The sequence below is a fragment of the Sciurus carolinensis genome, chromosome 3, assembly GCF_902686445.1.
Source record: "Sciurus carolinensis chromosome 3, mSciCar1.2, whole genome shotgun sequence".
NCBI lineage: Eukaryota > Metazoa > Chordata > Mammalia > Rodentia > Sciuridae > Sciurus > Sciurus carolinensis.
The window spans coordinates 162,221,907-162,235,353 of NC_062215.1; the positions used below are offsets into that span (position 1 = coordinate 162,221,907).

Genomic DNA, 13,447 nt, shown 5'->3' on the forward strand with positions numbered 1-13,447 from the left:
GCGTCCTCCTGTACTCTTCCCAGGATACCTTATTCATTCAGACTTGTTTATTGAGCCCTACTGTGTGCCAGGCACTACTATGGGTCCTGGTTCTATAGCAGTGAATAAGACAGATCACATCCTGGTTCTTGTGGAGCATGTATCTTCAAAAGCCCACAAACTTCAGCATCCTATGAGAATTTTTCATTAATTACCTGTCCTTCAGTATGACAGATTCAGAATGACAACTCTAAATGTCCACAGGATTCTGAAGTATCCTGTGAATCACCAAAGAAAGATAGCTTAATGGTTGCAATAGTTCTGATGATATGCAGATTTTTGTTGCTTTCTAAAATGTTTTTGAAAGGGATAATCCATGTAACACAACCTCAGTGTCCATGATATTTAATTAGACTGAATAGCCTGTCCCTCGACCACACTGAAAAGTCAAACCCTTACTCAACGTGATTTTTCTGTACAGTGTTGTTGGTTGTCATTTGTTTTGTGTTTTCCTTCTGTGTCTTCTGGTCTCTTGCCAATTGTGCTGTCTTTTCCAACCCTCTGAATTATAAGCTTAACTGGGGAGGAAGCCCCCTAAGCCTTTGCACATGCAGCTGATGACGCTGCCTGACCACCTGTGGACTCCAGAGAAGGAGGGTCAGGCCAGGCCGAGGGGAGGAGAAGGCTTGTCTGCTGCCCATGATCTGTCCGAACTTCTCCCAGAGCCCTGACTTGGGCTGTTCTCTGAGGCTCAAGGGAAAACTCAAGGTCTTGCACCCATCTCCTGAGGCCACATCAGCTTCTGTGAAACAGCCCACCAGGGTGGAGCTGGAGCCCCCGGCTTCCTCACAGCATAATGTCCCAACTTCTAGGTTTCTTGGCCATAGCGTTGGGAGAGGTTGGACATTTTTCCTGTTCTAGGAAACCTAGCCGCTGGGAGTTGCAGTGCTTTCCTGTAGGTGCACACAAAAAAAAAAACAGCACGACACACGCACACCACACGCCAACAGGAGCAGCTCCTGCCCTGCTTCACCAATGCACACAAAGGAGAGATGAAAACGCTGGAGTTCCTGCTCTAGGTTATATCACAGAGGGAGAACGGGAAAGAGGAAGGAGAAACTTTTGTATGGAAAGGGACACAAGTAGTAGGGAAAGAAATTTTATTTTCAAGCTTTTAAGAGAATATTACAAATGACAGAGAGTTTTAAAAAACCCTAAAAACTAGTTTAAAAAAGTACTTGACAGTGTCCCTTTAATACCCAAGGATGATGTGGCCATTGTGCAACAACAACAAGAAACTCTGCAAGTGACCACCAAATGGCCTTCCCTGGCAGGGTCCCAGGAACCAGCAGGTGGGCTCCAAAGATGGTGCTCCCTGGGAGGACCTTGGCCTGCCTGGCTGCGTAGGAAGGACCCGGGAGCACACCGCACTGAGCACTAACCAAACCATCTCTTTGGGGAGGGCCCCAAGCAGCAAGGAATACTGAACCAGATTTCCATTCCACCTTGGAGTACATCAGCCAACTTCTGCCCATACCACAGCAACTCTGCTAGGAGACCTGCGTGGAAGGGGACCTGGGGGGTGGCCTGGGTCTGCTCCTGGGCTCAGGTCACAGAGGATGGCACTGAGCCTGACCTAGTCATGGGTGGGGCTGGGTAGTTGGGAAAGTTTCTCCTGGATTGACAGCATCAAAGCCTAAACCACAGCAGCAAGACTGTGCTCGCGCTACCTACCAGAAATTCAGCTTTCCTCGTGGTGTGTGCGTGCGTGTGTGTGTGCGTGTGTGTGTGTGTGTGTGTGTGTCCTGTAAACATCTTTGAGCCAAATCAACATGAAATAGAGTAACAAGGACCCAGACAGACACCCATCTTCAAACTTAAGCCCTCTTTGAGCCCAGCGGGGAAGGTTCTCATGGGAGGAGACACCCCTGGCCACTCACCCCAACATATCCCTTCCTGAGCCATCCATCCCAGGGTCCCTAAAGTCATTTGAATCATCAAAAAAATTCTGCGACAAGGTGAGCGCAGAGATTCCAAAGCCGGTGCGTCCGCCCTACCAGCCCACATGTCCCTCCCCCTCCCCCCACTGCCCAGGAGCACAGACCAGGGAGAAACAAAAAGAAAGTCAAGGTTGAAGCGGAGCAGGCTCCAAATGCTGTTCCTCCTGGTCACCTTCGCCTTTTCTCTCTGCCGCCTGTGCACCACAGGCACTGTTACCAGTCAGACCACTTTGCCCTCCCTCAACCTCTCCTCCTGCACCTACGCTGCACCTAGGAGGTTGTTTTGTTAGCTCTGTCTGTATTGCCATGGTTGCTGAGCTTGTGTGGGTTCCCTTTGCTGTTGCTGTTAGAGAACACTACTGACTGGAATCACAGAACTGCTCCTGGTGCCGCCTCCCTCCAGCTCTGCCCTTTTCCGGGCTCCCTCGAGGCCCTCTGCCTCCTGCTCTGGCCTCCCCACACCTGCTCCCTTCCTCCTGCATTCTCTCCCTTTCTCCCAGGGCTCTCCAGTCACACTGTCGTGACTCTCATGACGAGCTCTCGGCTGCCGCCCTGGGGACTCCGCTGTTCATGAGGTCTCAAGTGACTCAGGATGTGCAGGATGGTGTAAGCACAGTGGTGATGGGACAGATGGCCTGAGGGGTGACTGGCAGCCCGGGTAGGGCCTTCTTCAGGGGCAGGGCTGCTGGCTGCCTCCCCTTCCGAGGAGGGGACATTGGCCTGGACGGATGAGGAGGTCTGGAGGTTCGTCCTGCCTCCTGACTTTTGATCCTCCAGGTCTTTTGCCTTGTCATAGTTCAGCACTTTCCACTGTTGATTGACAGCCTGCCACCGTTTAAAGATGCGGTACACAGAGGGTCCCTCGTGGATGATGAGACCTGAGGCAACAGGGAGAAGAGAAAAACAAAGGCTGAGCAAGAGAAGGCGAGCCACTGCCAGGAGAAAGCCACGGTCTCCCTCAATTTACAAACAGCTACAGGTCCTGGAATGATCTGGGACTTATTGGTTTGTATTCTTCAAATCTACCTTCCAGCTCTGAGTCACATGATTTCCGTCCCATCAGAATTCTAGGTCAGCCTCACTGGGTCATGCCTAGATTCCTAGGCTGGACAAGTCTTCCTTCAGCAGGGAGAAGGTGGAGGGGCCACCACACCAAGTCATGAAATAGACATACAATACCTTTGCTTACCTCTTGAACTCCATTTGCCTCCTTCTTGGCTTGATGCAAACCAAATTCTTCCATTGAGGCATGATATAAATATCCTTATGTATCCATGGCACCCAGTATTTAACAGATGTTGAATGAATTGTGTGCTTTTAAAAGCAGCATATAAGAAACCCTATGGTCATTCCACACCTGCTGAACAATGTCTGAAATTCTGGTTAGCTCTTTGAACAAATAGCCTGAAGCTACTGAAATACAAAACCCCTGGGAGGGATAACATGATAGAGTTATATTGGCCAGAGGCAGCGGTAGAGTGGAAATGAGTCACATCAGGCAACAAGGCAAATAAATATTGTGTGCCTACTGTGTGCAAGCATGGGATATACTGCAGTGATGGGGACAGACAGTGTCTTGTTCTTAGAGAGCTTACATTAAAGTAGAGAGACATGCAATAAGGCAGAAACCAATCAGACTATTTCAGATGCTGACAACTGCTAGGAAGAAAATAAAGTAGGGTTAAATAGCCACTGGCTACTGAGTTGAGGGTCCTATTTTATCAAGAATGGAAAAGAGGAGGTGATATTTAAGTTGAGACTTAAATGATGAGGAAGGACTTCTGCAAAGGATCCAGAGAGCACTTTAATGATAAGAAATACAAGTGCCAAAACCAGGAAGTGGGGATGGAACAAACAAGGGTCAGAAATGAAGGTCTGTGTGCCCAGAATAGTGAATGTGCAGGGAAGGAGGGAGATAAAATGGACAGAGGCCAACCCATGGTCCAGTCTTTTAGGTATTGACAAGGAATTTGTATTTAATCCTGAGTATAATGGTAAGTTACTTGTTATGGTTTAGATTTGGTGTCCCCTAAAAGCTCACATGTGAGACAATGTAAGGTTTGAAGGAGAAATGATTGGGTTATAGCCTTAACCTAATCATTGAATTAGTCCCTGATGGGATTAACTGAGTGATGACTGAAGTGGCAGGATGTGGCTGGAGGAGGTGGGACTTGGGGCGTGGCTACAGTATGTATTTTGTATCTGGAGAGTGGAATCTCTCTCTGCTTTCTGATCACCATGTAAGCTGCTTCCCTCTGCCAAACTCATCTGCCATGATGTTCAGCCTCACCTTGAGCCCCCAAGGAAGGGAGCCAACCTTCGTTGAACTAAGACCTCTGAAACCATGAGCCCTTAAATAAACTTTTCCTCCCCTGAATGGTTCTGATTAGGTCCTTTTAGTCACAGCTGTGAAATAGCTGACTAAAACACCACTGAAGGACTTACTAGAGGGAATGATGGACTCTGATTCGCCCTTCAGAAAATTCACTCTGGTGCAGACAGGGACAAGAGTAGGAGGGGAAAACTATGTGGGAAGTTGATGAGGTAATGCAGGTTGGAAATGAGAACGGCCTAGGTTAGGGTGATAGCGGCACAGACAGTGAGACATTGTTGGAGGCAGGATGTATGCTGGAGGGAAAACTGACAGACTTGCTGACAGGTGAGGCGTAAGCAAAGAGAAACATCTGGATCATTCTGAAGCTTCTGGTCTCAGCTGTTGGATGAGTAGGAATATCATTTGCCATGATGTGGAGGGCACCAGGGCCAGGGATGTGGACTTGTAGCAATGACTGTATTAGTTTGCAATGGCTGCTGTAACAAATGACTACACATTTAGTGGCCTACAGCCACATGCATGCATTCTCTTACAGTTCTGGAGATTAGAAGGCAAAATCCATCTCACTGGACCAAAGTGAAAAAGTCACCAGACTTGGGTCTTCCTGAAGGTTTTGAGGGAGAATCTGTTTCCTTGCCTTTTTTAGCTTCTAGAAGTTGCTGGCATCGTCCCCCTTTCTTGCCTCACTCCATCCTCTTTCTTCTATTGTCACATGTCCTGTTATGCTTCTGTCGTCAGATCTTTCTCTGCTTCCCTCTCATAAGAACACTATGTGGGGCTCAACTGAATAATCCAGGATAATCTCCCCAATTCAAGTCTTTAAATTAATATCTTTTTCCACCTAAGGTAACATTAATGGTTCAGGGATTAGGACCTGAATGTCTCTGGGGCCTTCATTCAACCTACAACAGTGATTAGTGATATTTTAGTCAAGAAAATTTAAGATGTCCATTTGGAAATCTAACTGAAAGGTCAGGTGGGCAATTGGACATGTAAAACTGAAGTTTGGGGATAAATCTGGACTGGAGATAGAGGTCTTGAGTGTAGAGGGTGAATGCGTAATCTTCAAATTTCAGATGTTGCCAGTGAGATAGTCTAAAGAAGTGGTGCCTTTAAGAAGCAATCAGGCCATAAGGACTCCTTCCTTGTGAAGGGGATTATGTGTCTCTAAAGGAGTTTAACAGAAAGTTGGTTCTTTCTTGCCATTCCTTTTACCATGGGAGAATGTAGCAAGAAATCTCTTAACAGATGTCAGTACAGTGATCTTCAACCTCCTGGATCCCAGAACTATTATAAATTTCTATTACTTATAATTTACTCAGTCTTGGTTATTTTCTTATAACGACACAAAATAGACTAGGACAGGTAGACTTTGAAGACTTGGAAATGCTGAGATATTCTAGGATAGAAGAGGGCCCGTGTACAGCCCTGGGCTTCTAATGTTGGCAGGTTTGGTGGAGGTATTGGTGGAGGTATAGCCAGCAAAGAGGCTCTGAAGAAGCCATCAATAGGGTAGAAGCAAGTCCAGTAGGTGGGGAGACCCAGAAGTTACATGAGGATGTGTCAAGAAAGAGGGCATGGTAACTCTTTTAAATGTTGTTGAGAGGTCAGCTCAAGTAAATTAAGGTGTGGCCATTGGCTTGATGGGCACAGGTGGAAGTAGGATGATAGAAGTGATAGTGAGAAAATCAGTCGTTCTCATCCAAGAGCATCTTTGTCTCCCATGGGATCATCAGTTAAGGTGGAAAGCATCAGGGAGGATATGATGAGCTTTTGTGGAGAAAGAAGGTGGGGAATCATATACTGGAAAGAGTGCATTTATGAGGTAGATGTGATAGAATTATCTGGCTGCATCCAATGCCCATTTGAGATTTGTGGCCATAAATCTCAAGTGTGTTTACTCATAGATTGTATAATCTTTCTCCACATCTTCGACTGCTTGCTCAGGTATATGTGAAGAGTAAGAAAGCTGTGAGTTTAACCAGCATAAACTGCTTTTCTGAGTAAGCAGACATGGCAGTTATTCATGTTTTCAAGTGAGTGGTTATTATGGTGGACCTTGGAGCCTAGGCTGAGGATGGAAAGATTGAGGATGAAAAAGATATAGGAGACATGGAAAATGAAGAGTGATAGAGTCAATACCAGAAGGTGTTCATGAGACTGGAGAATTACTGGAGTCAGTGAACTACAAGATTGGGGGGTGATGGCCAGACTTAAATCCAAATTTTGGAAGTAGTGTAGTTATTGATGTTGATGGATCTGGGGAGGGATCACTTGATTATGGGTCTAGGGACTGACCACTTAATTAAGGGCTAATGTGGGCTACAGGAAAATATCTGTGGAGTAATAGAGAAGCACAAGCCATCCTCAATTATACCAGACAAAATGTCCTCTTTTTATAATAAGTATATTTTAATGTCCCCTTTCCTATCCTGAAATCAAATTGATAAACTATTATAAGCTACTATGGTTTCTTAAAAAAAAAAAAAAAAAAACCCAAACAATAGGATGCCCTAACATAAAGCAAAAGGGAAGATATTTGTAGCAAAACAAGGTAAATTTCAACATAAATCCTGGGGCACAGCTACATTAGAAAATAAACAAACCCCATGCATTTCCAGAATGCCTCTGAATGGGATGGTACCACTGCAGTATACAGATGCTATGGACAGGAGTGGTGGGAGGGGCGAATGAGCCATCTACATCAGGAATTGTAGCCAACAGCATCCAGAAGGGAGGTAGAGAAAGAGAACACACAGTTCAGAGGGTTGGGGCTTCAGAAGGAAAAGAGAGCCAGCAAGAAAGAGGTAGTGGGGAGCAAAAAGCACGCAGACCCAGCTCCAGGGTCCCCCCCCCTGACTAGAGGGAGAGAGAGAAGAGCCACCACTAGAGAGTCATGGGGGAAGCGGCGTCCTCAGAAGACAGCTGTTTCAGGCAAAGACAGATGAAACAAACACACAGAAGAGGTTGCTTATGTAGCAGAGGGCACAGTGGAAGTCTGGGAAATTGGGATGAGCCAACAGGGAAAGGATGGTGGTCCACATGGGGAGGGTGGCTGGTCACTGGGCTGGGCCTATGATGGCAAAAGAGGTGACTGGGGCTGCGAGGAGAGATGGGATGGTCCTGTGGGGATGGACAGCCCAGGGCAGGAGCCAGGTTGCAGGAGCAAACAACAGTCACCCTCACCTCAAAGCTCTTGATGCTTCACCACATGAGACTCTAGGAGACAAGAGCAAGCCACCCGCTGCCACTTTGCCTCCACTATCTCAAAAGGACCCCAAGTCTCACTTTGCTCAACAAGTCTTCAAGCATTTGTTGAGAGGAAGACAAAGTCTCAATGGCTCCTGGCCCTTGATGAGGGTCATGCCCCTTTGAGGAGCTGATGCAAGGTAAGGATTCCTGGGGAACAAAACAAAATCCAGACATCCAAATCATCCTTACAGTTTCAGTGGGTTTGGGTGTCTCCTGAAGGCCCCCCAGGAACTCCCTTGATCTGGCTTAACAGATTCTAGACAAGGAGACTTCCTCTCTGTCCCACTACCTCACCTCTCCTGACTTCCCTTATTCCTGTCCACCTCTTGAATATGCACCTGCACACCCTTGGCACCGATGCCTCTCCTTTGTCCATTTATTCCACAAAGTTGTTCAAACACCACTGTGCTCTATCTTCCAGGTCGCCAGTCCCTTGAGAATAGGGCCAGGTCTGGCTGATTCCCTTGCAGCCAATGCAGCATCAGGAGCATAATGAACCCTGGTGGTGGTGAGGAGCCTGGGGCCTGGGCAGAGAGAAGCAGGATCTTGAAATGCCAAACTCTTTCCAGTGGGAGCCACTACATTTGGTACTTAATTAGCTTTTCCATCAGACAATTTTACCCTGATTGAAGAGGATGGCTTAAATTTTTGGTCTGAATGCTGCCTTTTAATTATCTGTCTAGCATTCAGGAAGTAATTAAAACATTTTAATGGAGAGGTGGCTGAAGGGGAGGAAGGTGCACCTGTTTTTCTAGATAATGCTTGTTTGGCAAAAGTTGGAAAAACACAAACTACCTCATTCACAACCATTCCCCACAGCCCTTCCTATGCTTACTGCTTTACAAATTACTTATTGATTCCTTTGATGGAAGGATTTTTAGCAAATGGGGAAGATGGGTGGGGATCATTTGATAGGGTAGGTGACTCAGGTAAGGTTCGGAAGGATAGGGTAGGAAATGGCAGTAATAGAGAAAGAGATTGATTTTAGATGAGGAGGAAAGAAAGCTAATAAAGAAGTGGATAGAGAAATAGTAGAAGAAAATAGGAAATGAAGCTGGCATGGTAAAACCAGAATCCCAGTAACTTGATTGAACCCTTTTCTGAGGGTTTCTAGTTAACTTAACAGTTATCACCTGCAGCCCTGGGCTGTATTTGCAGAGCCCAGTTCAGGACGAAATTGCATCTTCACCTTTCTCAAGTCTCTCCTCCTTTTGGGGCTCCTCTTCTTCACATAGGTGTAGACCCCACAGGTTGTCAGAGCCGTCTTTTGTTATATCTCCCCCCAGCAGAAATGGCCCTTTGCTGGGCCAGCGAGGGTGGGAGGGAAGGCATGCCGCTGTGAGTGGCACTCCTGCCTCCAGAGCACCCCTCACGCTCCTACTCATGATGGCAATGGCAGAGTCCTGAAGGAGCCTCCCACTGCTCTCCTGCTGCATTTTGACCATTGGTTCCTGCTATGTCCAGAGCAGTGAGGAACACCTAATTTTGTTTAGTTAGTCTTTCCTGAGGACCTGCTATGTGCTTCTATGAGCACCTGTGATGGACAAGACCACTGCTTCCCACCATGTATGGAATGACAGGTCTGGGCAAGACAAAAGTTTATAGAGAAGTCTCTGATCCCCTTAGTACTGTCAGAATTCCTGCTCTGCTTCCACCTCCTGCTAGAATCCTGGCTTAAGCTGCATAAAAATTGCCAACAATGCTAGAATAGTGCTCTTCAAACTTTAGCAAGCACCAGAATCTTCAGAGAGCTTGGTAGAACAGATTTCTGGGCCCCTTCTCCCCTGGAGAGTTCAACTGAGAAATTTTGGGATGAAGCCTGAGAATCTGTACTTCTTCTTCTCCCTTCTTCTTCTTCTTTATTGATACTGAGGATTGAACTCAGGGTCAACTTACCACTGAGCTCCATCCAATCCTTTTAAAAAGAAAAAAAAAAATTGAGGCTAGCCTCAAACTTGCAATCCTCCTGCCTCAGCATTCCAAGTTGCAAGTTTGAGACATGGCACCCTGTGACAATCTGCATTTCTAAGAAGCTTCAGGTGATGCTGATCTGCTTGTGGGTGGGCCACACTTCAGTAGCACTGCTTGGAACATGGTCCTTATCCCTGACCACTGCTTCACAGAAGCACACTTATCAAAACCTTTTGGTATTTTTTTTTCCTTTGAGTTTTCACTGCTATTTGAGTAAAGGTGAGCCTTCCCAAAATGTAAAGCAACAGAAGAAATGAATATTTCATCTCCCAGACCCAAGATCATTGGGTTCTGTGATTTAGAATTAACTCATTCACCAATGAGCATATACTTGGCATTAAACTTCCTGCCACTTACTAGCCTTGTGGCTTTAGGTAAATGATTTCCTCTTCCTCAGTTTTCTTATCAGTAGATTGGAACCAATACGTGCTCCTCACAAATAAGGTGATGAGTCCTGCATGCTTCATCTGACACACATTTAACACTCAAGGCCACATGATTGTTATTGGGGACACCATAGGACACCACATCTCTGCCTCTTTCATTGGCAACCTGTCCCCACCACAAGTGCCTCTTCTTCCATTGAACTGTTCTTCCCAATCCTCAGGCTGAGTCAACGTGTATAGATGGATAAAATGCCCCAGCTGAAAGATGCTCTAGAAACTAATGGATTCTATAGGTATAGAGACAAGCCCTCCCTCCTGCACCTCCTCTCCCACCCACAAAGCCTTAAGTACTGCCAGTTGAGGGACACTCCCTGCCCTGCAGAATTCCCGTCAAACAGCTCTGAGGTGAGACCTAATGTCTTACACTGAGTACCACCACGACCAAACACATAGCTTCCAGATTTCACTGGTCAAAGACCCCCCCTATTCAGAACTATACTAAAAAACATAACACACAAGTGTGGGAAAGGGAAACAGAACTGGCTATTTTGGTGAGTTCAGGGAGTGCTGCTGGGAGACTCCAGATTGGTCATTACCTGCCCAATATTCTCCAGGGATGCATCTTCATGCTTCCCACAGGTGCAGCCAGGATGTACTTCTGGAAGCTTCCCTGAGGAGGTGGTGAGAGGTGGATCAAGGGGCTACATTTGGGCAGGCTCACCTTTACTTAAATGCTTCCAGCAGTGAAGATTCAAAGGACAAAAGATGCCAAAAGCATTCGATGAGGGTGACTACAAAGCTAGTTTCCCTTCTGTTTCTGTTCCTTCAATGCTACCCCAGAGGTAGGTGTCTCCTTGGAGGTGACTTCCGTCAGAATTCTCTTCCTAGTGACCCTTGCTGGGCTGTATAGTGTTTCTCAAGGCCTCTGACTTGGAGCCATTCCAGTCCTCTCCTCAGCAGGGCAGTGCAGACTTGAGAAGCCCTTCCTTAGGAGACCAGTAAGAGCCTGAGATGCTTTGAAATGAAGTGAGCCCGACTCAGTCGAGTCCAGCAGGGGACAGAGTTTTGAAATCCCAAATATGCACTGCTATCACTGAGGGGTCCAATCCTGGAAGTCTGTTGGGAAGATATCCTAAGATATTGGGAATTTCTTCTATGGGGATTTCCTTGTGAGTTTTAGGACTTTCATTATCTAGACAGAATGCGAAGAGAACTGCCATCACCTCAGTCGCACTGGGTCATGTTAGTGGGTGGAGGTGATGATGAAGGTCATGGCTGATGATGATGATGACAGCAACAATAGTTTAAATGTATGTAATGCTTACTGTGTCTGTCACTTTAAAAGAACTTTGAAAAATTAACTACCTGTCACAGAAATCCTATGAGGCAAGCCTACTATCTCCACTTTACAGAAAAGGAAAGCGAGCCCTGAGAGGCTAAACGTCCTGCCCAGGAAGACACAGCTTGCCTGTGAAGTGGGACATAACCCCAGGTTCATCTGAAACAGAACAGTGCCATATTTTGAGGGGGTGCTTCCTTTTCCATGCTCCAGGTCATGTGCACCCCTGGAACAGTGAGAAACTAAGAAAACAATTTTTTTTTTTTTAATTACATGTTGGGCTGGCAATATAGCTCAGTTGGTAGAGTGCTTGCCTCACAAGTACAAGGCCCGGGGTTCAATCCCCAACACTGAAAAAAAAAATTACATGTGTGTATACAATTTCTACTTGAATTCATAAGGAGATGTCTTTTGCAATTATGTGTTACACTGTGTTTTAACAGAGTGATTTAATGATGCAGGCTTTGGAATCAAATGAAATTGGGTTTTAGTTGGAAGACTTGGATGATTCATCTCTCATCCTCAGTTTTCTCCTCAGGAATATGGGCATTATGACAGTAACTACATACAGTTGTAGGAGTAAATAAGATAATACTTAAAACACATATGGAACTTTTCACAGTACTTGAAATACAACGAATAATAAATGCTAGTTCTTATTTTATCATTATTAAATAAGTATCATGTGATTTCATCTTACATAAATAATAGGTAAATACAACAAGCTATTTTTGGTGCTGCTTGGAGATGCTAGCACCTACCAGATATTCTCCAGGGGTTCAGCTTCATGCTTCTCAATGGTGTGGCCAGGCCACAATCCATATAAGTTATTATAATGTTACAAAAGTAATTCATTTAAGCAGACGTGCCAAAATTTCTATCTCCAACAAGAGTTGGTCTCTTAAACTCCTTGGAACTTTAAAAGATTACTTGGGTCTTTTCTCCTATCAGACTCTCCTAGCTCAAAACATTTCTGGAAATAACTTGACAGGATGGGCCCTCTGTCATAGAGAGGGTTAACTGTCCACCAAAACTCCACACTGCCCCTCCTTAGTATAGCATCACCACTAAGCAGGAATGACATTTTCCAGTCCTTTGTACTTAGGGTGGACCAGGTAACCAGTACTGAATGTGAACATGAGTCAGTATTGAAGGGAAAGTGTGAGGTGGGTTGACTCATTTGTGTTCTCTTTTGTTTTCTACTAACTGAAGGTGAAAGACTTAAAAGCCCTGGAGGACTGTGGAGCTACAAGATGGAAGGAGCTTGAGTCCCTGAATCAGTGTGTGAAGGAGAGTCTCCCACTGCTCAGGAACTTCTATTGAGTTATACCTTTAGTGCTAGGTTAGGGGACAAAAGAGAAGAGCAGTTTGTGACTTGATGGCATGTTTCATGCAGTCCCCCAAGTGTATTGTCTTGAGCATCTACCTTATTTATTAGATTGGGGCTATTTCTAATCACAAACCTACCAGTGGACAGATATGCCACTTCTGGATTTGTCCTGTGCCAAGGACTGTCCCCGAGAGGTGTTCCTAAAGTATTTTGAGTTTTGTCAGCACAAACGGAATAAGTGAAGTGCCCCTCGTGTGGGTCTCCTTTGAACTCACTTGGTGTAGCTGCTTCTGAAATAGTCACCTTCATCCTCTGAGCATCCAGCAGCTTTGCTGTGGAGAGAGGTGGCCCTGCCTACGAAGACCTGGGTATTGGAATATAAATTAAGTTAATCCAGAAAACTGGATAAACTGCATGCAGCTAACAGACCATGGATTGAGCACCCTCTTGCCCATTTATTAGGATGATGTTTCTCATGTCTGGCCTGACATTATTGGGAATCCCCCACAGCCACAGAAGCTGGCCTCTGAGAGCCCTGCCATCTTCTCACAACGAATGTAACGTCCAAATCCTAGGATGTCAGACCAGGAAGCACCCTGGAGATTATTGGCTTCAACTCTCATCTTATAGATGAGGAAACCACTTGCAGATAGAGGAATTAACTTGCTCAAGGTCACCAAGGTTGTTAGTGGCTATTCTAGTCTTCCTAGTCTTCCTGCACCAGGTTGCCTCTGCCATAGTTTCAAACAAAATTAATAGACTTGACAGGTGGGGTCATTTCTAGCTGAAAGGAGGGAAGGAAGGAAGGAATCTTTAGGGCATACATGTATTTTTTATTAATTACTGTGAATCAAA

General features: G+C 45.7%; 1 protein-coding gene across 2 annotated transcripts in view; it reads right to left on the reverse strand.

Moving 5' to 3' along the window:
• Positions 1–1,135: 1,135 nt before the first annotated feature.
• The window catches only part of Marchf4 (membrane associated ring-CH-type finger 4), a 103,892-nt gene continuing 91,580 nt past the window's right edge, over positions 1,136–13,447 (reverse strand). For both annotated transcript variants that reach the window (XM_047542837.1, XM_047542838.1), the window contains exon 5: positions 1,136–2,857. In XM_047542837.1, coding sequence (XP_047398793.1) covers positions 2,490–2,857 — 368 coding nt within the window. In that variant the 3' untranslated portion in view covers positions 1,136–2,489. The remainder of the gene's footprint in view (positions 2,858–13,447) is intronic.